The 25,714-nt window shown below is 40.3% G+C and overlaps 1 protein-coding gene across 2 annotated transcripts; it reads left to right on the top strand.

The window, feature by feature from the left end:
* The first annotated feature begins 12,699 nt into the window (after nt 1–12,699).
* Nucleotides 12,700–24,242, top strand: mcidas (multiciliate differentiation and DNA synthesis associated cell cycle protein). 2 transcript variants are annotated; one of them, XM_072251799.1, is made up of 6 exons: nt 12,700–13,404; nt 13,812–13,878; nt 15,286–15,515; nt 16,529–16,639; nt 17,057–17,371; nt 24,167–24,242. In XM_072251799.1, the coding sequence occupies exons 1-6, from the start codon at nt 13,351–13,353 to the stop codon at nt 24,197–24,199; spliced, it is 810 nt and encodes a 269-aa protein (XP_072107900.1). In that variant the 5' UTR covers nt 12,700–13,350; the 3' UTR covers nt 24,200–24,242. The 2 variants fall into 2 exon arrangements, with proteins under 2 accessions (XP_072107900.1, XP_072107899.1); XM_072251798.1 differs by lacking the exon at nt 24,167–24,242 and having other exon boundaries at nt 17,057–17,653.
* The last annotated feature ends 1,472 nt before the right edge of the window (nt 24,243–25,714 follow it).

Genomic DNA, 25,714 nt, shown 5'->3' with positions numbered 1-25,714 from the left:
ATTTCCTTTTTGGATTATAGCAGTGTTGACCCGATGGATACAATTTAAACGCCATCTCTGCTTGTACTTACTATGGTGCATTGCCTGGTCAAACTTGCCATTTTAATATGTGCGACGTGGAGGGACAATTGTTAGTGCGTTCATTGCTTCGTTAAATTCAGTATAGGTTTCTAGGTTTTGGTATTAATTTTACGTTTTCCTTCTACTAATAGTTTTATCATGTCTTTATGTAAGTAATATATGCACTTTAATGTTCAAAATTAGACTGATAAAACCTTGTTTTGCGTTGTTTTCATGTGATGCGCAGAAAGATCGGCAGAACACCTGTGGCGCTACCTCACAGGTGACTCGGTATCCTGAGGCAACGATGATGACTCTGGATCCAGGTGCGAACAGATGTTTCACTCAACATTTTTGACTATGCAGATACACACCATTTTCCTGTCATGTTTATTCAAAAACCAAACCCGTTGTGTATGTGCGTCTCTGTGTGTGTTCTTTAGCATTCGTTACCATAGATGAAACAGTATGGCAAGATTTGGCAGAGTGCACATCTGCTTTACACGAGGAACCATCAAGTGAACCCATCCGACAGGTGAGTGATGTCTGTAATATTGCCATTCATATTTACTGAGTCTAAATGAATGTCAGAGTATGTTTATGCCTGAGGATGAATACTGAGTACTGTGAGTACACAGCTGAGTACTGTGGGTGGTGAATGTACCAATGGCAATGTGAGAAGCAATCTGCTGGAGGAATTCAGTAGGTGGAGCAGCATGCCAGAGGAAAGGAATTGTGCACCTTTCCAGTGGAAACACCACCTTTCCTCCTGCAGATGCTGCTTGACCTGCTGATGTTGTCTAACAGATTGTTTGTTGCTCCAGATCCCAGCATATGCAGTCTCTTGTACCTCCAACGATAACGTGACTGTACATGTGTGAGATTATTTGTATGAATGGGAAAGTAAAGGGTCTGTACAGAGTCTGTGTGACTGACCAGAACATCAGAGTTTGATATTGTCTGTATATGTAGGTGAAAAAGACCTGAGGATGTAAGAAAGTGTAATAGATTATCCATGGCCTCCTCTGAAGCCACCCTCAGGGTGGAGGAGCAACACCTTATATTCTGTCTGGGTAGTTCAAACTGATAGCGTGACAATCAATGATACACCTAACCCTCACTTCCCTGTTCCTCTATTCCCACTCTGACTTTTTACCTCTTCTCACCTGCCTATCACTTCCCCCTGGGTCCCCTCCTCTTTCCCTTTCTCCTATGGTCCACTCTCTTTTCCTATGAGATTCTTTTTTTCCAGCCCTTTCCCACTCACTTGGTTTCACCTGTTACCCTCTAGCTATCCTCCTTCCCCTCCACCACCTTTTTATTCTGGCATCTACCCCCTTCCTTCTCAGTCCTGAACAAGGGCCTTAGCTTGAAAGATCAACTGTTTATTAATTCCCATAGATGCTGCCTGACCTGCTGAGTTCCTCCAGCCTTTTGTGTGTGTTTCCTTGGATTTTCAGCATCTGCAGACTTTCTCATTTTATAAAAAATAGAAGAACATACGTCAGTGGGTTTATACAGGAGTACATGATTGTAAATCTGAATGGGTCTGTGTTTGTATCAAGAGTCAGAACACATTAGTAGCCGAGTACTATATAAGTAAGGATATACAAACATAAATAGTTGAAGAAGAATAAAGGACTGAAACTATCAATAACTATATGAATTATTTCATGTGTGAATGTATGGTTAAAAGTGGAGAAATACCCTCCTTCTGTTTCTGTATAAGTGGCAGCTGCACTTAGTAAATTGTCTTCTGTAAGCTGGAGAGTATGAATCAGAAACTTGTTTGCACATTTGAGTGTGTGAGTGTTTGAGTGTGTGTGTGTGTGTGTGTGTGTGTGTGTGTGTGTGTGTGTGTGTGTGTGTGTGTGTGTGTGTGTGTTTTTGTGTGTGAGAGAGAGAGAAAAAGAGAGAGCAAGATTGTAATATAAATTTACCATGTGCCTGCAGGAATAAGTAGTTAAATCTGTTTGCATGATTGTCATATAAATTGCTTTAATATTTAAGTAGGATGTACTTTCTGTGAGGCTGTCAGTGATTTACTCTATATTTTTGACTTTATTATATGTGAAGTACTAAGACACTTAGTGTTTGTGTGTTTATATGTGTGAGAAACTGTCATTTTCATATTCTGTATCTGTAAGTGGCTTATTCTATGTATGCATACATTTATGAGCATGTAGAGGTACATATACATTTGCAGAAGCCATTGGAAACTCAGTTGTTTTCTTTAATTTGGTGGCATGTATCATATTGTATACATATTGTGAAATAACACATTTCTAAAACATTATTTAATTAACATGTTAGATTTGGAAAGAATATTTAGTTATATGTACTTAAGCTATAGTCCCTTGGATTTCACAACAATGATCAAAATCAAGTTTTGCCGTCTGGTTACAGTGGTGCTAGAAAGTTTGTGAACCCTGTAGAATTTTCTCTATTCCTGCATGAAATGTGATCAGATCTTTATGAAAGTCCTAAAAGTGTTTGTAGATAAGGAGATCCCAATTAAATAAATAGCACAAAAACCATTGTACTTGTTCATTTATTTATTTATTGAGAAAAATGATCCAATATTACATGTATCTGTTGGAAAGTGTGAGAACCTCTGGGGTAATGCTATTTGGAATTTGGTGTTACAATCAATGAGATGAGATTGGAGGTGCCCTGCCTTAAAAAGAATACACATGAAGTCTGGTTACTGAGAGAGCCTGCTCTTCTCAGGAAAGATCTGTTTATGTGCACCATGTCTCGATCAAAACAACTTTCAGAGGACCTTAGAAGAAAAATTGTAGATGCAAAAAGCTGGAAAAGGCTACAAAAGCATTTCTAAAGGCTTGCGTGTTCATCAGTTCACAGAAAGAGAAATTGTCTACAAATGAAAGAAACACAGTACTGTTGCTACTTTCCCTAGGACTGGGTATCCTGTAAAGATAACACGAAGAGCATAACATGCAATGCTGAAGGAGGTGAAAAAGAACCCAAGGATAACAGCAAAAGATCTGTAGAAATCTCTAGAACCTGCTAAAGTCTCTGTTCCTGTGTCCACTATAAGAAAAACACTAAAAGGAAGGTGTTCACGGAAGGATACGGCAGAGAAAACAACTGCCCTCCAAAAAAAACATTGCTGCATGTCTCAAGTTTGCAAAATACCGCCTGGATGTTCTACAGTACTTTTGGGACAATATTCTGTGGACAGATGAGACAAAATAACTTTTTGGCAGAAATGCACATTTCTATCTTTGGATGGAAAATGGCACTGCACACCAACACCAAAACCTCATCCCAACTGTGAAGCAAGGTGGAAGGAACATCATGGTTTGGGGCTGCTTTGCTGCCTCAGGGCCAGGGCAGCTTGCAATCATTGGGGAACAATGAATTCATAATTGTATCAAGACATTTTACAGAAGAAAGTCGGGGTAGAAGTCTGTCACCTGAACCTTAATAGAAGTTGAATAATGCAACAAGGCAATGATCCAAAAGACAAGAGTAAATCAACAACAGATTGGTATAAAAAGAAGAACATTTGTGTGTTTTCGAATGGCCAAGTCAGAGTCCTGACCTTAAAGCTGTAGAAATGTTGTGGAAGGATCGGAAGCAAGCAGTTCATGCAAGGAAGTCCATCAATATCCCAGAATTAAAGCAGTTTTGTAAGAGGCGGGGAGGGGGGAGGGGGTGGCCTGAAATTCCTCCAAGTGAAGTTCAGGACTGATCAACAGTTACCAGAAACGTTTGGTTGAAGTTATTGCTGTACAAAGGGGTCACACCAATTAATGAAAGCAAAGGTTCACATACTTTTCCCTACAAATACATGAAATTTTGGATCACTTTTCTCAATAAATAAATGAAGAAGTGTAATTTTTTGTGTTATTTATTTAAATGGGTTCTATTTATTTAGCTTTAGGACTTGCATGAAGATCTGATCACACTTTAGGTCATATATATGGAGAAATAGGGAAAATTCTACAGGGTTCACAAAATTCCTAGCACCACTATACTGTATGTCCTATAAATGTCATTTATTATGACCCACAGTGGTTATATTTTGCAGGTGGAACACTATGACAAAGAGATCTGTCTAACTACAAAGGACATTCATATACTTAACTAAATCTCAGCTGAGCATAACCATATTGCAGTCGATATTTTAATATTTATCTTCAATTAATATTGCATCCAGCTCAAAAATAATACAAACTTTGTATGTAAATCTACAATGCCAACAGAGCCAACAACACACAAGTAATTGAACACTCATTTACATGTAGTATCAAATATATTTAATGTTATAATTTAAACATATTAGAAATGAAAAACACAGAGTATTCTTTGTTTACTTTTATCCAATAATTCTCAGCAAAATCAGCTAAAAGGGCTTAAAGCACAAGACCTTTTGATGGAACTAAGAATTCACTCAGTTCCCAGTCAAACTAAAAGCTGTGAAGACAATTTATGACAGCTTTGACGCTACATCTCAGCATTGGGGTTTCCAGTGTTTTTTAAAAATCGAGGACCCTGAAGATCTGAAATAAAAACTGAAAATGGTGGTGAGGAAGCATCGGTGGACAGTAAAACAGGATTAATGTTTCAGGTTGAAGACCTTTCTCTGAGATTTCCAGGAGAACTTTGAGAGGTAATGAGTTGCCTTTGCCATAATAGGTGTAAGCAGTTGTTCTAAGATGTGATGAGTAGCATGCTTGTGGCTGCATACATGCCAACTTCTGCTGCATTGGTCTATTCAGATAATCTGGCATAAAATTTAAGGAAGGGCAGGGTAGGTGGAAACCCCCACATCAAAATTCACTGCTGAGCAATTTTTCAAAGGTAGTTTGCTTTATGCTACTATTACTTTGGGTCTTTTGTCTGGTTGCTGCTCTTCAGCAACTGTGGTGAGCTATTGGCAGCTAATATCCAAGAATTCCATTACGGGCTTCCATTGCCAACATTCAGTATTCTGTTTCTCACCTGTTCTCTTATAAACTCCAAGCAGGGGTAGCTTTGTGGTAAAGGTAGCAAAACAGTAGAAAGGTTCCGGATATTTTGTCAGTAAACATCTGTGGAGAGAGAAACCATGTCAACATGGAAATCTGTGAAATTCATTGCCACAAACAGCTGTAAAGGCCAAGTTTTTGGGTATATTTAAAGCAGAGGTTGATAGGCTGTTGATTAGTAACAGTGTTAAAAGTTACAGAGGGAAGGCAGGAGAATGGGATTAATAAGGATAATAAATCAGCCTTGATCAAATGGTGGAGCAGACTTGATGGGCCGAATAGCCTAATTCTGTTCTTATTTCATATGGGTTCATGTTGGAATATTGCACCTCTCACAGGTGTAGCACCCCTATCTTAACTCAAGGAAGCCTCAAGGTTCTACTTTGCTTGTGAAATATTATTGTTAATATGGTATAAACTGTATAAAATGTTGCAGCTTCAATCTGTGGAGGTACTCTGTTTATCATAGTTATCATGAGGATATCCATTTGGAGCACAGTGAACAATAAAAATAGGAACATTATTTGGCAAAAGAATGTGATTTTTTTGGCCACTGTATGCAAAAATATTTCCATTGTTTTAAACCTTGATACCTCAGAAACCACTAATTGAGAAAAAAAAAGCTAGTGTGATCATTATGATCTAATAGGTACAATATTCATCATGACAATTCTCGTTTTTTTTTGTTGTTTCATTATGTGTGTCAATTTTGTGGGTGATGTTGCTTTCTGCGCCTTGTGGCGCATTGGATGGCAACCTCTGCCATTTCTTTAGCTTTTGTCTGTTTTTTATGAGGCTGAGTTGCTAGCTCGATGCACCACCCAGCAAAGATGGAAAGTATGTAAGAAGCCGGCCGGATTTGACCTGGGCTCACTCGCCTCGAGGTCTGGTGCAGATGCCACTACACCACCGGCTGGCTTTGTGTCAATTTGTTCCCAGTTTATTAACTACCAATAATTACTAAAACTATGCAACAGCATTCATAAGGAGAAGATTAATGTTTGCACATCAATCTGCTGTGCAGTTCTACCATGTTCTGGTTGTATTTCAGATACTTAGCATTTGAGATGCTTTCACTTTAGGTGAATAGTTTTTAAAACTTTCATTATTAGGAACAAAACTAGTAAGGAAAGCTATTTAAGACAAATAAAGCTACTGACACAATGAAAGAAGCTCCGAACACAACCAGAGATAGAGACCCTCCATTGCTGCCCTAAACGCCAGTGGCATAACATGCAGTAAGTAATTAGGTACTTGTGCTTGCTGAAGGAAGATTTTTAATTTGACATGCTCTTTCATCACTGCTGCATTGAGGAAAATCCCACAATGCCTTCAGCAAACAAAATTTATTAGAACTAATTGCTAAAACAAAAGACACATTGCACGGGTTGTCCCTAACTTACTTACTGGGGACCTTTGGAGTGTATGGTAGCTTGCAGTAAATTACTATTTGTAACTCAGTTAAAGCAATGTGATAACATAAACAGACACCATAGCATAGCGGCTAGTGCAATGATTTACAATACGGGTGACCAGGGTTTAATTCCCGCCACTGCCTGTAAGGAGTTTATATGTTCTCCCCGTGACCACGTGGGCTTTGCCCGGGTGCTCTGGTTTTCTCCCACGGTCTGAAGATGTATTGGTTGGTAGTTTAATTGGTCATTGTAAAGTGTCCTGTGATTAGACTCAGATTAAATCGGGGGTTTGCCGGCTGGCGCGGCTCAAAGGGCTGGAAGGGCCTATTCTGCACTGTATCTCAATAAATAAAAAAACACCAGTTGAAATATAAAAATTAATCAAACTTTTCAAGGAATGCAAAGCTACGTCATGAAGTATTCATGACTATTTTCAATTAAAACAAATTTATTGCTATCAACTTCATTTACAGTATGTGACCGCTATTGTTCATTGATCTGGCAATAGAAAAGTCACATTGCAGATGAACTTTAATAAATTTGACTCTAATTTTCAATTGTAAGTTATGTAGCAAATACTGCAGAAAATAATTGAGATAATCAGGAGCAAGTTGTTAATGTGCCTTAGCAAATGGCACATGAATTTCAGTGATTATTGGGACACATTGGATTAAATTATACGAGTTAATGTGAATAAATATTTATTTATTTAAATACATAAATGTAAATACATATTTATTTATTATTTTGTCACCCTTGAACAACTGTTGGTATGTGGTTTATTTTAACATTTTTGGTACTATTATGATGCTGGTGCTGTATATTAAAATCACTCCTTTCTGGGGCAGCGCATTAGGACAGTGCTTAGCATAATGCTAATACAGCACCAGCGATCCAGGTTTGATTCCGGACACTTTGTGCGTTATCCCTTTGACCACATGGATCTCATCCTGTTTTTGGGTTCATGGACAGTTCAGAAATCTGATGGTGGGGAAGGAAAAGAGTCACTGTGTGTAGTCATCAGGGTCCTGTAGCACCAACTCGATGCAGCGACAAGTAGAGAGCATGTCTCAGATGGGGATGGTTCTTAGTGATGGGACACTGCCTTTTCGCTCTGGTTTTCTCCCACATTCTAAAGATGTACGAGCTATTGGTTAATTGGTCACATTTGTGTAATTGGCTGGCGTGGTCTCATTGAGCCAGAAGGACCCGTTAACGTGCTGAATCTCTCAATGGTCAACACCGTTGGATCATTGTGGAATCTGGCCTCATTGGTCCTTCCATAATGTCTAGGCTTATTAATGTCAGTTGTGCTCTTATGACTTGGACAAAAATATAGATGGAATGATTAGTAAATTTGGGGATGACACAAAAAATAGATAATGAAGAAGATTTTCAAATGCTACAACAGAACATATATCTGCCATAGATATGGACAAGTGTGAGGTGATATGTTTTAGGAGGTCAAATATATTGTGAAAATATAGTAGTAAGTGGCAGGCCCCAGAGCAGTACTGATATGTAGAGGGATCCTGAGTTTGAAACCTATGGATTTCTGATAGCGGAAACACAAAGGGACCAGGTGGTAAAGAAGGTGCAAGGCGTGCTTGTCTTCATCAGTTGTGGCATTGAGTATAAGAGTCAGCCATCATGATACATCCAGTTAAAACTTTGACTAGGCAGCATTTCAAGTATTGTGTGCAGTTCTGTGCACCACATTAGGGGAAGAAAGTGGAATCTTTGGAGAGGGTGCTAAAGAAGTTCTCCAGGAATGCTGCCTGGATTGGAGAGTGTTAGCAGAGTTTGGACCAATTTACATTGTTTTCTCGAACACTGGAGGCTGAAGGCAGACCTGATAGAGTTTATGAAATTATGAGAAGCATAGATAGGGTAGCTAGCTAGTCTTTTTCCCAAAGGTTATGTACTTAAGCTGAGGGGGGGCAAGTTTAAAGGAGATGTACAAGGCAAGTTTTTTTTATACAAAGGGTGGTTGGTGCCTGGATCATGTTGCCAGGGGTGATGGTGGAAGCAGACATGATAGTGGCGTTTTAGAAGCACTTACTCAGTCACATGAGCATGCCGGGAATGGAGGGGCGTAGGTCGTATGCAGGACGGTAGGTTTAGTTTAATTTGGCGTCATGTTTGTCACAGACATCATGGGCTGAAGGACCTATTCCTATGTGCTACTATTCTATGTTTTATGTTTGTGATGCACTATTGCAGTCTGTCTCAAATCATATATCAGTGCCAAAACAGGTTTGAAATACATGTTTTTTTTATGACTGGACGGTTCAGTTTCAGACCACATGGGTCATTTCATAAGCTGAGTGAAGCTGATGGCTCCTGTTAATGCTAATAATACAGACACTCTTATCTTTACCCCTGCATGGAATGGTCTTATCACAGGAATCAATTGTGGATCAACAGGAAGGGGAAAAATAGCTTGAGTTCATAGAACGGATCATCAGCTGCAGTGTAGGACACAATGTGACTGTATGGAGAAGGTAAAATGTATTGGATCCATCAAAGGCAGTGGACAGAAAATAGGAACTGCATTTTATAAAATGAAAAGTGAAAATATTAACCCAAGTCTTGATTGGAAGTGAATTGGTGAATTTATATCAGTCCCACCACAGCATTGTCTCTCACTTTTTTCACAACAGAGTGCATTAAACATGTACAGAGAAAATTTACAAGGATGTGGCTGAGACTTGAGGATCTAAGTAATAGGGAAAAGTTGAACAAGTTAGGCCAAAAGACATGGGAGCAGAATTAGGCCATTGAGCACATCGAGTCTGCTCCGCCATTCCACCGTGGCTGATCCCAGATCCCACTCAAACCCATACACCTGCCTTCTCACCGTATCCTTTGATGTCTTGACCAATCAGGTAACCATCATCTTTCGCTTTAAATATACGCACGGACTTGGCCTCCACCACAGACTGTGGCAGAGCATTCCACAGATTTGCCGCTCACTGTCTAAAAAAAATCCTCCCAACCTCAATTTTGAGGATGTACCCTCCAGTTCTGGATACCCCCACCACAGAAAACATCCTCTCTAATCCACCCTATCTAGTCCTTTCAACTTTCAGTAGGTTTCAATGAGATCCCCTAACTTTCTTCTAAATTCCAGTGAATACAGGCCCAAAGCTGCCAAACGCTCCTCATATATTAACCCCTTCATTCCTGGAATCATCCTCACGAACCTGCGCTGGACTCTGTCCAATGATAACACATCCTTTCTGAAATATGTTGTCAATTCTGTTGACAATACTCCAAATGCAGCCTGGATATTGTCTTATAAAGCCTCAGTATTATCACTTTGTTTTTATATTCTATTCCCCTTGAAATAAATGCCAACATTGCATTTGCCTTCTTTACAACAGACTCAACCTGTAAATTAACCTACTGGGAGTCTTGCACATAGACTCCTAAGTCCCTATGCACCTTTGATGTTTGAATTTTCTCCCCGTTTAGAAAATAATCTGCATTATTGATCCTTTTACCAAAAAGCATTATCATACATTTCCCAACACCATAGTCTATCTGCCACTCTTCCAATTTGTATCAGTCCCGCTACAATCACATTGCTTCTTCAGCACGACTTACCCTGCACCTATCTTTGTACCATCCACAAGCTTTGCCACAAAGCCACCAATTCCATTACCTATATCACCGACAAACAATGTGAAAAGCAGTGGTCCCAATACTGACCCCTGAGGAACACTACTAGTCACTGGCAGCCATCCAGAAAAGGCCCCCTTTATTCCCACTCATTACCTCCTGCCTGTCAGTCATTCCTCTATCCATGCCAGTACCTTTCCTGTAACGCCATAGGATTTTATCTTGTTAAGCAGCTTCATATGTGGCACCTTATCAAATGCCTTCTGAAAATCTAAGTAAATTATGTCCACTGCCTCTCCTTTGTCCACCCCACTTGCTATTTCCTCGATGGACTCTAATAAATTTGTCAGGCAAGATTTCCCTTTACAGAAACCATGCTGACTTTGACTTATTTTATCATTGGTCTCCAAGTACTCCTAAACCTCATCCTTAGTAATAGACTCAAATACTTTCCCAACCACTGAGTTTAGGCTAACTGGCCTATAATTTCCTTTCGTTTACTTTCCTCCCTTCTTAAAGAGTGGAGTGACATTTGCAATCTTCCAGTCCTCTGTGACTATGCAAGAGTTAAGTGATTCTTGAAAGATTATAACCAATGCACCCATTATCTCTTCAGCATCCTCTCTCAGGACTCTGGGATGTAGTCCATCTGGTCCAGGTCACCTGCGGTGTTTGTCGCTTTGTCTTGTGGATGCGGCACAGTCTGCTAAGCCGCTTCCTTCAGCTCGCGCGCACTGGAGGTTGGACCGTAGGCCACAGTCTTCATTCCCCGTTCTGTAGGAGGATGAGGGGAGATTTGAAAGAGGCCTACAAAATTCTGAGGAGTATAGACTGGGTTAACGCAAGCATGTTCTTTTTCCCACCAAAGTTGTGCGAGATTAAAAGTAGGTTAAGGGTGAAAGCTGAAATATTAGTCATAGTCATATTTTATTGATCCCGGGGGAAACTGGTTTTCATTACAGTTGCACCATAAATAATAAATAGTAATAGAACCATAAATAGTTAAATAGTAATATGTAAATTATGCCAGTAAATTATTAAATAAGTTCAGGACCAGCCTATTGGCTCAGGGTGTCTGACCCTCCAAGGGAGGAGTTGTCAGGAATGACTTCCTATGACGCCCTGTGCTGCATCTCAGAGGAATGAGTCTCTGGCTGAATGTACTCCTGTGCCCAACCAGTACATTATGTAGTGGATGGGAGACATTGTCCAAGATGGCATGCAACTTAGACAGCATCCTCTTTTCAGACACCACCGTCAGAGAGTCCAGTTCCATCCCCACAACATCACTGGCCTTACGAATGAGTTTGTTGATTCTGTTGGTGTCTGCTACCCTCAGCCTGCTGTCCCAGCACACAACAGCAAATATGATAACACTGGCCACCACAGACTCGTAGAACATCCTCAGTATCGTCCGACAGATGTTAAAGGACCTCAGTCTCCTCAGGAAATAGAGATGGCTCTGACCCTTCTTGTAGACAGCCTCAGTGTTCTTTGACCAGTCCAGTTTATTGTCAATTCATATCCCCAGGTATTTGTAATCCTCCACCATGTCCACACTGACCCCCTGGATGGAAACAGGGGTCACCGGTACCTTAGCTCTCCTCAGGTCTATCACCAGCTCCTTAGTCTTTTTCACATTAAGCTGCAGATAATTCTGCTCACACCATGTGACACAGTTTCCTACCGTAGCCCTGTACTCAGCCTCATCTCCCTTGCTGATGTATCCAACTATGGCAGAGTCATCCGAAAACTTCTGAAGATGACAAGACTCTGTGCAGTAGTTGAAGTCCGAGGTGTAAATGGTGAAGAGAAAGGGAGACAAGACAGTTCCCTGTGGAGCCCCAGTGCTGCTGACCACTCTGTCGGACACACAGTGTTGCAAGCACACGTACTCGTGAAGGGTGAAAGCTGAAATATTAAAAGGGAACCTGAGGAAGAACTTCTTCACTCAAAGCGTGGTGAGCGTGTGGGAAAAGTCTGGAAAACTACGTGGATGGGAGAGGTGCGGGTCGATAGGACTCGGCAGAGCAACAGTTCGGCACGGACCAGATGGGCCGAAGAGCCTGTTTCTGTGCCGCAGTGCTCTGTGACTCCAAGCGCGCCGAAAACTACAACGACAAGTGCGCGGAAACTGAAGCGCTTCCTTCAGCCGCTTCGCTCAGCAGACTACGCCGCACCCAACTGGCAAAGCGACAAAAAACACAGGAGAACGGGATGGCCATCACGCCCGAGTTGTTCTGCCAGTCTCCCTCCGTCCCGGCAGACCGACAGTCTTTGTGTAACATCTGTAGCTTCGTCTTCAACAGACAAACCACAGCATGGTCAGCGTTAGGGCTTCTGAAGAGTACCTTAGAGAGAGAAAGCGACGCTCACTTTCTGAAAGGTAATCAGAATGGGCAAGAAACGCCAATGAACCAACAGAGCTTCTTTCCTTACAAAGAATAAAAAGCAGGGAAGGTTCTTAATAATATGCCAGAAGCTGACACGGAGTCCGGAGGAGCGGAAATTTTGATTAAGATCGACGGAATTACCTGTGGAAATAGATAAGTCTCTCATACGTATTGGGATGTTGGAAAGTTTGTGTTCGGCATTTCCAATGTGGGCGGAAAGTGATTAAATTCGTTATATTCGATCTTAACAGCCCACTTATTCAGCGCGGCCCATATTCACAATGGTCGCTTCCTTGTTTGGAAAGTTTGCGTTAGGTAACCTTGGCCACACACGGACGGCGGGTGTGGCAGGAACGCTGCCGAGAGTCAGTGTCGAGCCCCTGAAACTGAGTTAGTCTTTGAATGCTTTGTAGCGTGGAGGTATCCAGGTGCTCGTGTGGCTGCCCTATTGAAAGGAAGTGGGCTGGCTTTCTAGAGTAGCAGTCTCGGGTCGAGTGGCTGTTCGCGAAACGCGTGTCACCCAAACGCCTTCGACACGGAGCCAGTGCACTACCCCAGATCACAGATCAACATCAAGAGCGTCCAAGATAGATGCAATTTAGACGAACTCGACCCGAGAGCAGGCCGTATCACCAGGAACTGATCTCTTCCGTGGTGATTTTTATTTTCGGATTTGCATCGCCCTCTTGGATTATTCCTGGTTTAATCTCTGCTGAATGCGTAATCACTATTTTCAGTTGTTCAGGCTGATTGCAATTGCATTTACTTGACTATACGGAACGGGTAGTTTGTGCCGGGCTAGCGCAACTGAATAGGAAAAGGTATTTTCGAGCAAACAAGAGAAAATCGGAAGTTCTTCCAATGGCACTCCAAACCTGTCACATGCCGTTTCCTCAATGGGGATTTGAATTCCAGGTATAGTTCGTTTACATTTCTTTAAATAGTCTTCGTGTACGTGTATGATAGGCGTGCACTCATGTAAAATTCACACACAACCATACCCTGCAGTTTGGGAATCCAGCATTAATAAGAAAGTAGATGATATTAGAATCTATTTTGGAAATCGGAGAATTCCAGAGAATCGGACTTAGAACCAAACAATTGATAGTGGGTTAAAATAAGGGGGCAAAACATAGACGGGAGAGGTGACTGGGGGCGGCGGGTGATGGAGACTGAGTTGGAACTGCAAAATTAATGTTGCGGAAATGCCCTACAACACATTAAAGACCTTAACATTTCTGTGTAACGGCACACTAGAGGATTTATTGCAAACAGCATTTGGGGATGATGTTTCTTAACGGATTATTATTTATTTCGTATAGAACCTCCCGTTACAAGAATCATCGGAGTTTGACCTGCAGGATTTCAAAGATGTTGACATCATGTGCGGTGAGTGCATTTCGATCCACCGTGTCCTTTTGAAACCTTCAGAAAGGACAGGCAGTTTTAGAGGATTTCTGATTACATATTAATGCTGTTCCCAAGCCCTCATCAATCGTTGCTATTGGAAACACAGGAATACACCAGTGAAAGATAAAAACAATGAGCACTTTAACAGGGGATCCTGACTTTGCTGGTCCATTAACTCTGAGGCCTTCCATTTATCACCTAGAACAATTAGCAGATAAATGTCGTTTAGAGGGGTTATTTCTGAAAACATTGCAAAACGAGTTTAGATTCTTGGCTGTTCTTGTCTGACTCTGCAGACTCGGTCTATATACATAAAACGCTTCGGAATCACAAAAGGCAACTCATCAGACTTTTACACATAAAGCGTTTATTTACCTTTCTCGGAAGCAACCAATTGTTAGAAACGTGTGAAATCGGCATCGATCGGAAACGAAAATCGTTATTATGTTTAGCTTATGGGGCTATTTTATTGATTTTGGGCCGGGGTTGTTTATAGAGACACTGTTGACAGTGAAGGGCGGCTAATGATGAGGTGTCACGTGTAGCTGCAGCTCCAAAGGACAGGTCTTCCTTCAGGTTCGGCTAAATCGTACCGCAGCACCGCTGAACGTCCTCGTTCAACAACGGTCAGCGAACTGAATGCCTTTATACATACCCCGACGCAGATCTTTTTCCCAGAGGGTGGAGATTGTTCAGTATTTTCAAAACAGCTGTTTTTTCTCTTGCAGAATACTCCTCTAGTTCAACCCTTGAAACAATGAATTCCCTAATGATCCTGGCAGCATACATAGGAAGCGATGGAAGCAGAAAACCCAAACTGTAATTTCATAGAAACATCCGGCACCAGAAGAGGCTATCCGACCCACCCTGACCACGCTGGTTCATTTGTTCAGCTCTCCTGCCCTTTCCCATGGCCCATGCTTCCTTTTATAGGGCGCGTTTTAGTTAGAATTTTGAAATTTATTGTTGAATCTGCTTCCACGTCTATCATGAAACTAAAATCTATCTTAAATCACAGCAAGTGGCCCATTTGCAAAATTCTGCTGACTTCTTTCCTGTCACTTTCAAGTTATGTTTTCTGGACACTGAACGGCCTGTCAGTGGGAACTGTTTCTCTGCATCTTCTACTCTGCTTGAACTTTTCTATAACTTATTCCATAGATTTTGCTCCTAAAATCTTCTTTTGTCAACCCAAATAACTGATTTCTTCAGTACTGAAGTCTTTTCTGAATTCTCCATTTTGAAGGCCCCTGCTTTGTAATGGACACATTAAGGTCAACCAGCAACGTTATCAGGTGCAATGTAAGATCTTTGTTTTATACTCAGTGTTTCATTTCGTTAATCCAAAATCCCAGGCGCTAGAGTTGTTCATCCTTTTTTCTACAGACCCGACCGCTTTGATGCAGCCTATGCCCATGACGGACACAGACCTGCCGCTTTCTGACTATGTGTCTCAGCTTGACGCTTGCATTTCATCTTCAATGCCGGGCGCGCACGACCCTCTGATTGAGATCAACCTGCAGGCGGATCATCCGCAACCACCTGAGCAGTTCTGGAGGGATGTAGCAGAAGAAAATCAGAAAGCTCTGGGAGACGCTCTTGAGGAAAATGAACACGTAAGAAATATACTTGAAAATATTTTCCCTGAATTGACAGGTTTATTCATAATAATTACAGACTACACAATAGAAAACTCAGATTCACAGATTATGGGAAAAATAGTTAATTTGTGGAAACTGTTTCTTCTCCCATTGATTTGAGCATTTTAATTATATTTTTTTAGCAATCTGGATAGGGGTGGTTTAAGGTAAAAGTGCATCATCTTCTTCTCCAGGGCAAATCGTGATGGCAGGAAATGAGAGTCATATACAGATCTGAAGAAGGAATGAGTTAAATAAAGGATATGTTTATCATCAAAACCAGCTGGTTCTTGCTGGATATCTGTGTATAATAGATTCACATATTTAGCATGACTAGCTGGTTTTGTGAGTAATTGATTCTTCTTTCCAGTGAAAATGCTTGAGTGAAATATGATCTTGAAGACGTAGGAACATTTGTTTCTGACGAAATAAAACCGTATTTTTTCTGAAAACAAGTGAGCAGAAATTTGTTTCTATATATTTATGCAACACACACAAAATGCTGGAGGAATTCAGCAGGCCAGGCAGCATCTATGGAAAAGAGTAAACAGTTGACGTTTCAGGCCAAGACCCTTCATCAGGGCTATTTCCCATGGTCAGAAACTGGATAATTATTTCTCAGAGATTGGGAAGGGATAATAGGAAAAAGTATTTAAATAAAGACAAATCCCTTTGCATCTGTAAGAGAAAACGTATTTGAAGCAGATGAAGATGGAAGACCAAAGTGTTTTTACTGATTTATTGGAAATTGGAATCCTCTATAAAAATATACAGTGGGCACTGCTCTACAAAGACTTTGGAATGAAAGAACATAAATATTAGAAGTAATAAAAATTATGAATTAAAACATGCAAATGTGACTAAAGGAATTATTATTGAAATGAGGCATGAGCATACTTACAGTTTTCTCCTTTTAGAAACCATGACTCATCATATTCTCAAGCTTTAGAGCATCAGTTTTTGAGACTAATTGGTGTTCTCCACTGCAGCTGCAAGTCACTTTAAAGAGAAAGCACTATGAAATATTATCATTGAAGGAGAGAAATGTCCAGCTGAAAGAACTTGCCAGTAAGGCAAAACATCTGGCCTCAATTCTTGATGTAAGTATAAATGTTTGCACCATGATTCCCATTTTTTATGAGAGGAGTATGGTATAACTACATAAAAGATATTTGTTCGATCCTGGTGGTTTTGTATATATTTATAATATATAAATGATGTCAGTTTGGTTTGATTTGGGCTAAGCAAGGCTTTAGTACTTTATTCAGGTCAGGATAATTAGTTTAATTTTATTGTATGTGAATTATGTTTGCATTTACAATGATGGTTGAGATAGGTTGGGAGGTTGGGTTGAGTTTTAATTTTATACCCAATCAAATTTTGAATATTGTAGTCTAAAGACAAGTTTCTATCAAGATTGAACTGGCCTTGGATTTTTTTGGAAACAATTGTTAACAAGATACCTAATTTAATCAATGAGAAATAATGAGCGAATTGGTACTTTTATCTTTTACCAGAAACTTATGAACCAAGGATGCCAGGATACTAGTGACACCACATCTAAGACCTTTCACTCGAGTTCTCCAGCTAAGAGGCATGGAGTAGAGGGAACCTATTTCGATAACCAGGACTGTGATAATGTGGATGAGATCTTAAGGGACATCTCAGAGAAATGTAGTGTGGCATTGGAAAAACTGAATGAACCAAACACTAAACATCTTAAGAGAAGACATCATTCAAGAGAAGAAAGTTATACTGAAGAACAGGAAACCATTAACATGTATGGAAGCTTCAATGGACTTCAGACATCTACAGCCTGCAAAATAGCCACTGTAAGTAGCAGTGAGCTGGACAGTGATGTGTCATTTAAGACTTCAATTCGTGATCACTGTACAATAAGGACATTAGCATTTCCTCAGGGTAATGCATTTACCACCAGGACACCCAGTGGTGGTTTCAAATTTCGATGGATTCCGAATTGAGTGGATTATCAGCTAACTACACTGACCAGTGGGACTTAATTAAATTTACCTGTAGTAAATACGATACATGATGGAATTCCATGAAACACTCTTGCACTGCCAGCACAATAATACTCAAAAGCATTATCTTTCATGTCCACCAAATACCTTTCAGTTATATAGATATAAAAGTGACTTTCCATAAATCCGTAAGATATAGAGCAGAATTAGGCCATTGGTCTATCAAGTCTGCTCCGCCATTTCATCACGGTTTTCATGTTAAACTCTATTATCTTACTATTATTCAAAAAATGTGATCAGAAATGGAAAGAAATGAAAGCTTTGCATTTTGATATCATATTCAGCACTATAGGATATCCCAAATGCACTTTACAGCCACTTAATTATTTTCTGAAATTTAGTCATTGGCGTAAAGTAAATAATATGGTTGCTAATTTGCACACAATACTAACCCATTAAAATAATAGTCATGAGCAGATAAATTATTTTAATAACATTGATTAAATGATAAATTTTCTATGATAACGGGGTAAATATAAAATAGTACAGTTAAAGTTTTATCTTAAAAGTCTTAAAAGAGTTTCATGGAATTTTTACGTACATTGGAGAGTGCAGATGGAGCTGTGATTTAAACTGAATGAAGAACTCCCTCAGAATTACCATCAGGTTTCAGTGCACAAATCCTAGGATGAGTTTATGAATGCACAATCAAGAATACAATCAACTGAGTTACATCTTACACAGATCTTCAGGGTTTTCAACATGTTGAAAGAAGTTAACTTATTTCCTGTGCATAGCTATTGGGCAAATATTTTAATTCTCTTTGCAATTTAACCCAATGGCAGTATTTCATACATGCAGTGTAAATATCTCAGTAGACAGAAGAAATTGACTTTTGTTATACAACCTGTTCGGTTGAAAAAAGGTATCACAACTGTTTTCTTATGCTGCTGTATATGTCAGTGGAGACAACTAAATATAGATGTGTAACAATTGAATATAAGGCATCATGATGTCTTATGGGTCACCATGAAGAAATTCAACATGGGGCAGAAGCTGATTCATTCAGTCCATCAGCTTTACGCTAAAGCAACCAGTGATGTACTCGTGCAGGGCACCATTGGGGAGTGGTTCCATACCTCTGTAGGAGTCTGTCAGGGCTTTCTCCTCTCCCCCACTCTCTTCAACATCTTCCTGGAACTGATCATGAGTGTTGCCCTTGAAGATCATGTGGACACAGTCAGGATCGGAGGGAGGAACACCACAAACCTAAGATTTGCTGACGACATTGATGGACTTGCAGGAAAAGAGGACGAACTGGCCAACCTGGTCAGCCACCTTGACAGAGCCTCCACAAAGTTTGGAATGGAAATAAGTGCCAAAAAAACCAAGCTCATGGCAAATGCCAACACTGCCATCACAACAGACATCTCAGTCCATGGTCAGAAACTTGAGACAGTGCAGCAGTTCAAATAGCTGGGGGTAATCATCAGTGATGAAGGATCAAGACCAGAAGTCCTGGCAAGAACCGCACAGACAATGACCGCACTATCTAAACTCAAGACAATATGGAGGGACAGCAACATCACCATGAAGTACAAGATCAGACTCTTGTGTGCTTTGGTATTCTCCATCTTGCTGTATGCTTGCAAGACATGGACCCTCACAGCAGAACTAAAGAGGAAGATACAGGCATTGGAAATGAGATGCTATCGCAACATCTTGGGCACCTCATACTTGGACCACATCACAAACGATCAGGTCCGCAAGACCATCCAGCACCACATTGGACCCATGAAGACCTTCTCACAATGGTGAAGAAAAGAAAGCTGAGATGGTACAGCCACGTAACAAGATCCAGTGGCCTTGCAAAGACCATTCTACAAGGAACTGTGGAGGGGAGAAGAAGGAGAGGTAGACAGAGGGAAAGATGGATGGACAACATTAAAGAATGGACAGGAAAAACATTTGCGGTGACCCAGGCTCTGGCACACAACCTCGACAGATGGAACAGACTGGTAAAAAGCCTGTCATGACGGCGCCCCAACGACTCCACCAGGGGTTAAGGGCGCAAGGCAAGGCAAACTGAACGTAGAACAGGGCAACATGACAGCACGGTAGCATAGCAGTTAGCACAGCACTACTACAGCACCAGAAACCCGGGTTCAGTTTCCACCACTGTCTGTAAGGAGTTTGTCGTGCTCCCTGTGACCATGTAGGTTTCCTCTGGGTGCTCTGGTTTCCTCACACATTCCAAGGACGTACAGTTTGCTGGGCTAGTTTGCCTCATGTCTGTAATTGGGTGGTGTGGGCTATGGGCTGGAAAGGCCTGTCACTGCACTACATCTCTAAATAAATCAATAATACATGACTAAAGTTTAAAAGCATCACAGTTTATCTGAGTCTGAGTCTGAGGCCTCCCTCGGACAGAGCTGACCATGGATGTTGTGTCCTAGCTGTCTAGATATGCAAGCCCGAGCAGTACAATATGGAGAGCAAGCTGTTGCCCGTGTAGCAAGCTCCCCCTCACCATGTATCTAATGAACCCAAAGAATTGGCAGAGACTGATACAGTTTGGTACCAGCAGCTTCGCAGCAGTTGCCGGTCAACATTGAACTCCATATAGGACTGCTTTTGGGATTCCAGCTCCAGATTTTTCCCTTGGCGTTTACTCTCAAAGCCTTCCCCATGAGTGGGTATAGCCGCTAGGCAGCGGAGGTTTGAGATCAGAGTTTTTCTTCTCCTGGTTGAGCTGCCAACTACAGCTGACGAGCCCCATCTGCCCAAAGCAACTGGATTTCAGGCACCTGTAACCCACCTTTGCCGCTTCTCCTGTCAGTAGAAATAGTTCAACCGGGCTCAGTATCTAAGCCACACGTGAAGGCTGGGAGCTGGACTTGGTTGTCAGAGGCTATTTGAGGTGCTTGCCATTGAGAGCATTTAATAGGTAGTGGGAGCTTGTTCCCACTACCACCCGCGGCTATAACAACCTTAAGGAACCATCACAGTTTATAATCCTGCGCTAATACTTAATTCAACTTTGGTCTTTTCAGCACTCATTCAAAAACTTCTCAAAAGTACTAGTAGAAATGTAAAGGCCTGGTACAAGGAGATAAATTATTCTATCATCAGAATCAGAACAACTCCAAAAAAATTTATTTAAATATTGGAACTTTCCTATGAGTTCAGATAAATGAAAATTTCAAAAGCATTGTACCTACTGAAAGTCTGTAAGCAAAACAGAAAGTTGGAGGAGCTCACGTGGACAACTCGTTACTACTATTAGCTTGCCGAAAAAGATGGGAAATGGGAAATGTGAAATTAACAGAAGTCAGTGGTAGGAGTGGTGATGACTGGGGATGAAAAAGTTTAGGAGTATCAGCCTCTGTTAACAGAGTTTCTGTGTTAACGTATAATGACGAAAAAGCACGCCCATATATGCAAAGTGGGAGCTGTTGAAATATTTGGATCTGTTGCCACAGAAGGAGCCTGACTGTCATCTTTTAGTGCATTTGGGTGGAGAATTGTCTCCACATGCTGTGCCAAGCAGGGAAATTGGCTACATAAAGAGTTCTGTATAACAACTCTGGGCATTCTTTTTCTTTGCTTCTTGTAGTCCAAGAGTCACACAGAAGTGTTGTTTCCTGCAGCCAGGCTCCACCTATAGAATTTATTCCTGTTATTCCCAAATGTCATCAGCCATCTATCTCTGGACCATTTATTGGCATCTAGTTTTTAAACTGGTTCAGGTGAGAGGTATGGTCAGCCACACTGTTATCCATTCAACACACACACACATACACACACACACACACACACACACACACACACATGCACACGCACTCACACACACACCCACCCACCCACGCACGCACACACCCACCCACCCATGCACCCACGCACGCACACACACATATATTCCCTCCATTGATGCTGCCTGACTGGAACTTCCAGCACTGTGTCTGTGTTGATTGAGACTTTCAGTATCTGTAAGCTATTCTGTTCAAGGGCTCATAGAGACAGGCAGTATGTGTTGGCTGGATACTGCAACATGAACAACATAACATTGAATTTGGTATTCCAGCAATCCCATGCAGGAGGAATTGGAGAATTATAACTGGGTGCTCTCTGCTATTCACCTTTAGACTTACTTTTTAAGACAGCATATTGAATCAGAGACAAATGATCCAGCCACTGCATCCATCCCTAGTGCTGAGCTTGGGTAAATGGAAAGCAGAAAGACTGGGTAAAGCATTTTGTGTATAAAGCTCAAATGCAATCACCATTTTAGCATGTTTTCATGTTAACAAGGGTGGGATAGCTTATCAACCTTTGATTTGAAAATAAACATGTCTCTTAGATAATTCCACCTGTCTAAAATGAGCATATCTCTTTTGTTTTCATGTAGTGTTATAAGTGTCCATTGGGATAGTTGAAAATAAATGAATTTCATCTCTAAGGCAAATGCTAGGGTGGAGTTAAAGGACTTGAATGTCATAAGAAAGCAGTTGGGGGAAGACACTGGTGGTCTACTTGGAGAATCAATGAGAGAAGGAACAGCATTTTAAATGGTGGGGATTTGTGATAAATACTTCAAGAAATCTCCAAGAAACAGTGCTCATTTTAATCTCGTATTCACTGAAGTAGGATTTGCCTCCTTCACCTGTGGTTAGCTTGTCACCATTTAGAGGCAAGTACACCAAACAAGATGAACAAAGCAATGTATAAGCCTTCATCAAAACAACTCAAAGATTCCAGATGTACAGCATGGGAAATATTTCCTTAAATTAAATTGAGCATGTGATGAACTGCGGGTTGTATCAATGCAAGTGATTTGCTGTTGTGATATTAGTAATAAATGTCTGATTTTAGGGATGAAAATACAATACATTCTAATAAACGTGGCTTTGCCAAAGCCATTTACCCAGTGTAAGATCATTGATCAAATAGTAAACAAAGGTGTGTCAGATCAAACCCAACTGAATGATTTACTGATCATATCAAATATTATTCTTTCAGCTGAATTGTTTACTGTCAAGATGTTTATTCTAAAACTGACTAAAATAAGTATTAAAAAGCAACATACTGCATAAAATTACAGTATATTTCAATTTCCATTTATTCGTCTCCATCTTTGATGATGAAATGGTTGCAAAACTAAATTATATATATGTTTATTGATGATTCTTAGTCATGTATAAAGTGCTTATTAACAAGTCTCTTTAAACTACTACATCCTTTTACATTGTGTTGCTATTAATTGTTTGTGAATTGATCTTTTCAATTTTCTTCAACTTTGAAGGAAAGCTTTCTATGCAAATACTTAAGACTGTACAAACGCTTTGCTTTAAGGGAACGTTTTTCAAGTTAGAAAGGAGGAGCTTCTCTTGGACTCACAGAAACAAGTATTAAAGCTATGTACCCAGCCTTAATTGAAAACAAGTATTGCATACTAGTTCATCATTGCACATGCCCAGTGGATTCTGTTCATATATACATTATACCCAGAGGTTTAGTGGCTAAAAGTTGGAAGACTACTAGTGGCTAATTATCTTTCTGTTCAAAAATTTGCATTGTTAATTTCTATCCTATTGACTTGGGAATTGGAAAGATTAGAAAATTCACCTTTCTTGTCAATTTTAAGCGTTAAATTGGCTAAATCTCATTTCAGTCATCACTTTCTTTGAAATACTTTAACTTTCAAGAGCCATGCATTGTTGTAGTCTATCAAATATGAATCATAAAATAAAAGATATCACAAACAATCTTGTAAGCAGGAATTTACAAGAAAAAGCTGTGGATCAAGGGAAGTTTAAAAAAAGTAGCAAATGTTACAAAGTATACTAAAACTGTATACTTCTTCACATCAGTTCTGCTGCAGGGTCTTGACCTGAAATGTCAACTTCAGCTCTTGCTTCCACCGATGCTGTTTGACTCACTGAGTTCTTCCAACTTTCTATTTTTTTCTCCTTGATATGCTAATTTTTATTTTGCATTCATCAAATTTTCAAAGTTCTTCTGTTTGCTGTCTCTATTTGTAAGTTTAAACAATATTTAAATAAAATTATTTTCAAAGAACGTTCTGTATCTAAATTAGAATTTATCTCTGCTTTCAATGTAGTTTTGTTCTAGACACACAATAAATAATCAATAATAATTTTGCATGTCAACACCTTGACAGATGAAGAATCATTTCTAAAGCAATTCACTCTTTGCTAAAGCTTTTTAATGGCTGAAGTTCTTTATTTGCCTTGAAATTATTATCGTTTGGACAACAGAAACTAAATATGAATGAAAAAATGGAGAGTGGTTTGCTTTGACTCAGCAGTCCCTTGGATGATATAGTTCCATGTATTATAGATACATTATTTATAAATGCAGCTATTCCTGATTAATTATGTTACTGTATTTGTCTTTTGTAGTTAACATTATTAGAAACTAACTGAATGTAAAGGTGACTGTTCAGCTTTTAACCCATCTCTCTATGAGACTAAATACATTCTAGTTTTGTAACATCGCTTTTATATGATAATGAAGAACTAATTATGAGTCTAGATAGAGGTATGCTGGATTATTTTGATGCTAAAGATTGATCACTATCATTTCCATTAAAATATTGTTTCTTAACTATCATTGATTTTTTAGGTATTTTGGAATGTGCTTTGTACCCAACATTGAGTACATTTATGTGGAGTGCTACCACAGTAAAGCAGGGTCCCTCATCAACAGCTCCCAGCATCCAGTCTATGCCCTCTTCTCGTTACTATCGGGACAAAGGTACAAAAGACTTAAGTCCTACACCACCAGGAACAGGAACCAACAGACTCCTGAACTGGCATGAATAACTTCAATTACCATGATTCTGAACTGATTCTATGACCAATTGATTCTATTTCAAGGATTATTTACAACTCAAATTCTTAGTATTTTTTTATTTACACAGTTTGTCTTCTTTTCCACATTGGTTGTCTGACAGTCTTTGTATAGTTTTTCATAAATTCTATTGTAATTTTTTTCCCTGTAAATGTTCGCATGAAAATGCATCTCAAGGCAATATATGGTTACATATACATACTTTGAAGAATAAAATTACTTTGAACTAAACAGAATGTTAAAATACACAGAAGATAGTTGCTTTGCACACTTATCATGTCATGCAAAATGTAGTAACAATTCACACTTTCCTTCAGCTGAAGTACAGCAATCCTGTGACTGGCTGGGAAGAGAAGACAGGAAGTTAATTAGGGCCCCTTTGGCTTAGAATGGTAGGGAGTGGGGCAGAAGGCTAGACATCAGAGCCTGAGGAGTGGTTGGCACCAGGGGTGGGAAGGGAGGTCAGAATCATGGAAGTTGTGGAACATGGAGATTGGTGCCTGAGAAAAGAACATTGGCTGGAGATCAAAGCATTGGGGTGAGGAATTGAAGTGCGAAATTGCCTGAATTGTGGGTTTGGAGGTGGTCTAGGTCAATGGGAGGGTGTGGGGAAGTCAATGAGATGCTGGTGGAGGCAGCTGTGGGATCTGATGATAACAGATGTTGAGAAGATGCATGTGAATTCCTTGGTTGGATTCCTATGGGCCTGATCCATAGATGTTGGCCGGAGATGGGTCCACCGAGTAAAATGCTGCTTCCTTTCTGGTTGATCCTTCAAGCAGAGTGTCTGTCTCTCACACAAACTAGAATACCAGTCTCTTTCCTCCTCAGTCTCCCAGGTAGGGTGACAGCCCTTCCTCACCCCTACCTCTAAAGCAGTGGCGACCTTTCTCTCCTTCAATTTCCATATAACATGCCAGTCTCTTTACTCCCACAGACCGCACCAGTCTCTCCTCATCTCTCAAAATGCAATCATCTCCATTCCCTTCCTGCCAGACACAGAGCCACTTTTGTCTCATATATGCTTGCCATTCTTCTGTATTCTCTAAGAGAAACAAATACCACTGTGCAGATTGTTAAGTGACTGTCACAGCCCATTCTGGTAACATTGGCATCACATCCGTGTTATTTTGGGACTGATGGAATGATCTGCCTGTTCTACATGCTTCTGTCAATGTGCTTGCTACTGTGTTAATTACTCTACTGAATGTTATGTTGTTCTAACTAAGATCCTATCACTGGGAGGATGTAGCATTGGCATCCACTATGCCCAAGTAGTTGAGTCTAACTTCATGACTGATGTGTAGAAGTTGACAGGAA

Source organism: Mobula birostris, chromosome 3 (genome assembly GCF_030028105.1).
Source record: "Mobula birostris isolate sMobBir1 chromosome 3, sMobBir1.hap1, whole genome shotgun sequence".
NCBI classification, from domain to species: Eukaryota; Metazoa; Chordata; class Chondrichthyes; order Myliobatiformes; family Myliobatidae; genus Mobula; species Mobula birostris.
Note: the sequence above shows the minus strand (reverse complement) of the source record. Positions and strands in the feature narration are given on the sequence as shown.

Bases quoted from the DNA above. Each gene is read 5' to 3' on its own strand.
- mcidas (XM_072251798.1), top strand. From the start codon at position 13,351: ATGGCACTCCAAACCTGTCACATGCCGTTTCCTCAATGGGGATTTGAA. The intron at 15,516-16,528 runs GTAAGAAATATA...TCTCCACTGCAG, and splicing joins CTCTTGAGGAAAATGAACAC to CTGCAAGTCACTTTAAAGAG. The intron at 16,640-17,056 runs GTAAGTATAAAT...ATCTTTTACCAG, and splicing joins ATCTGGCCTCAATTCTTGAT to AAACTTATGAACCAAGGATG.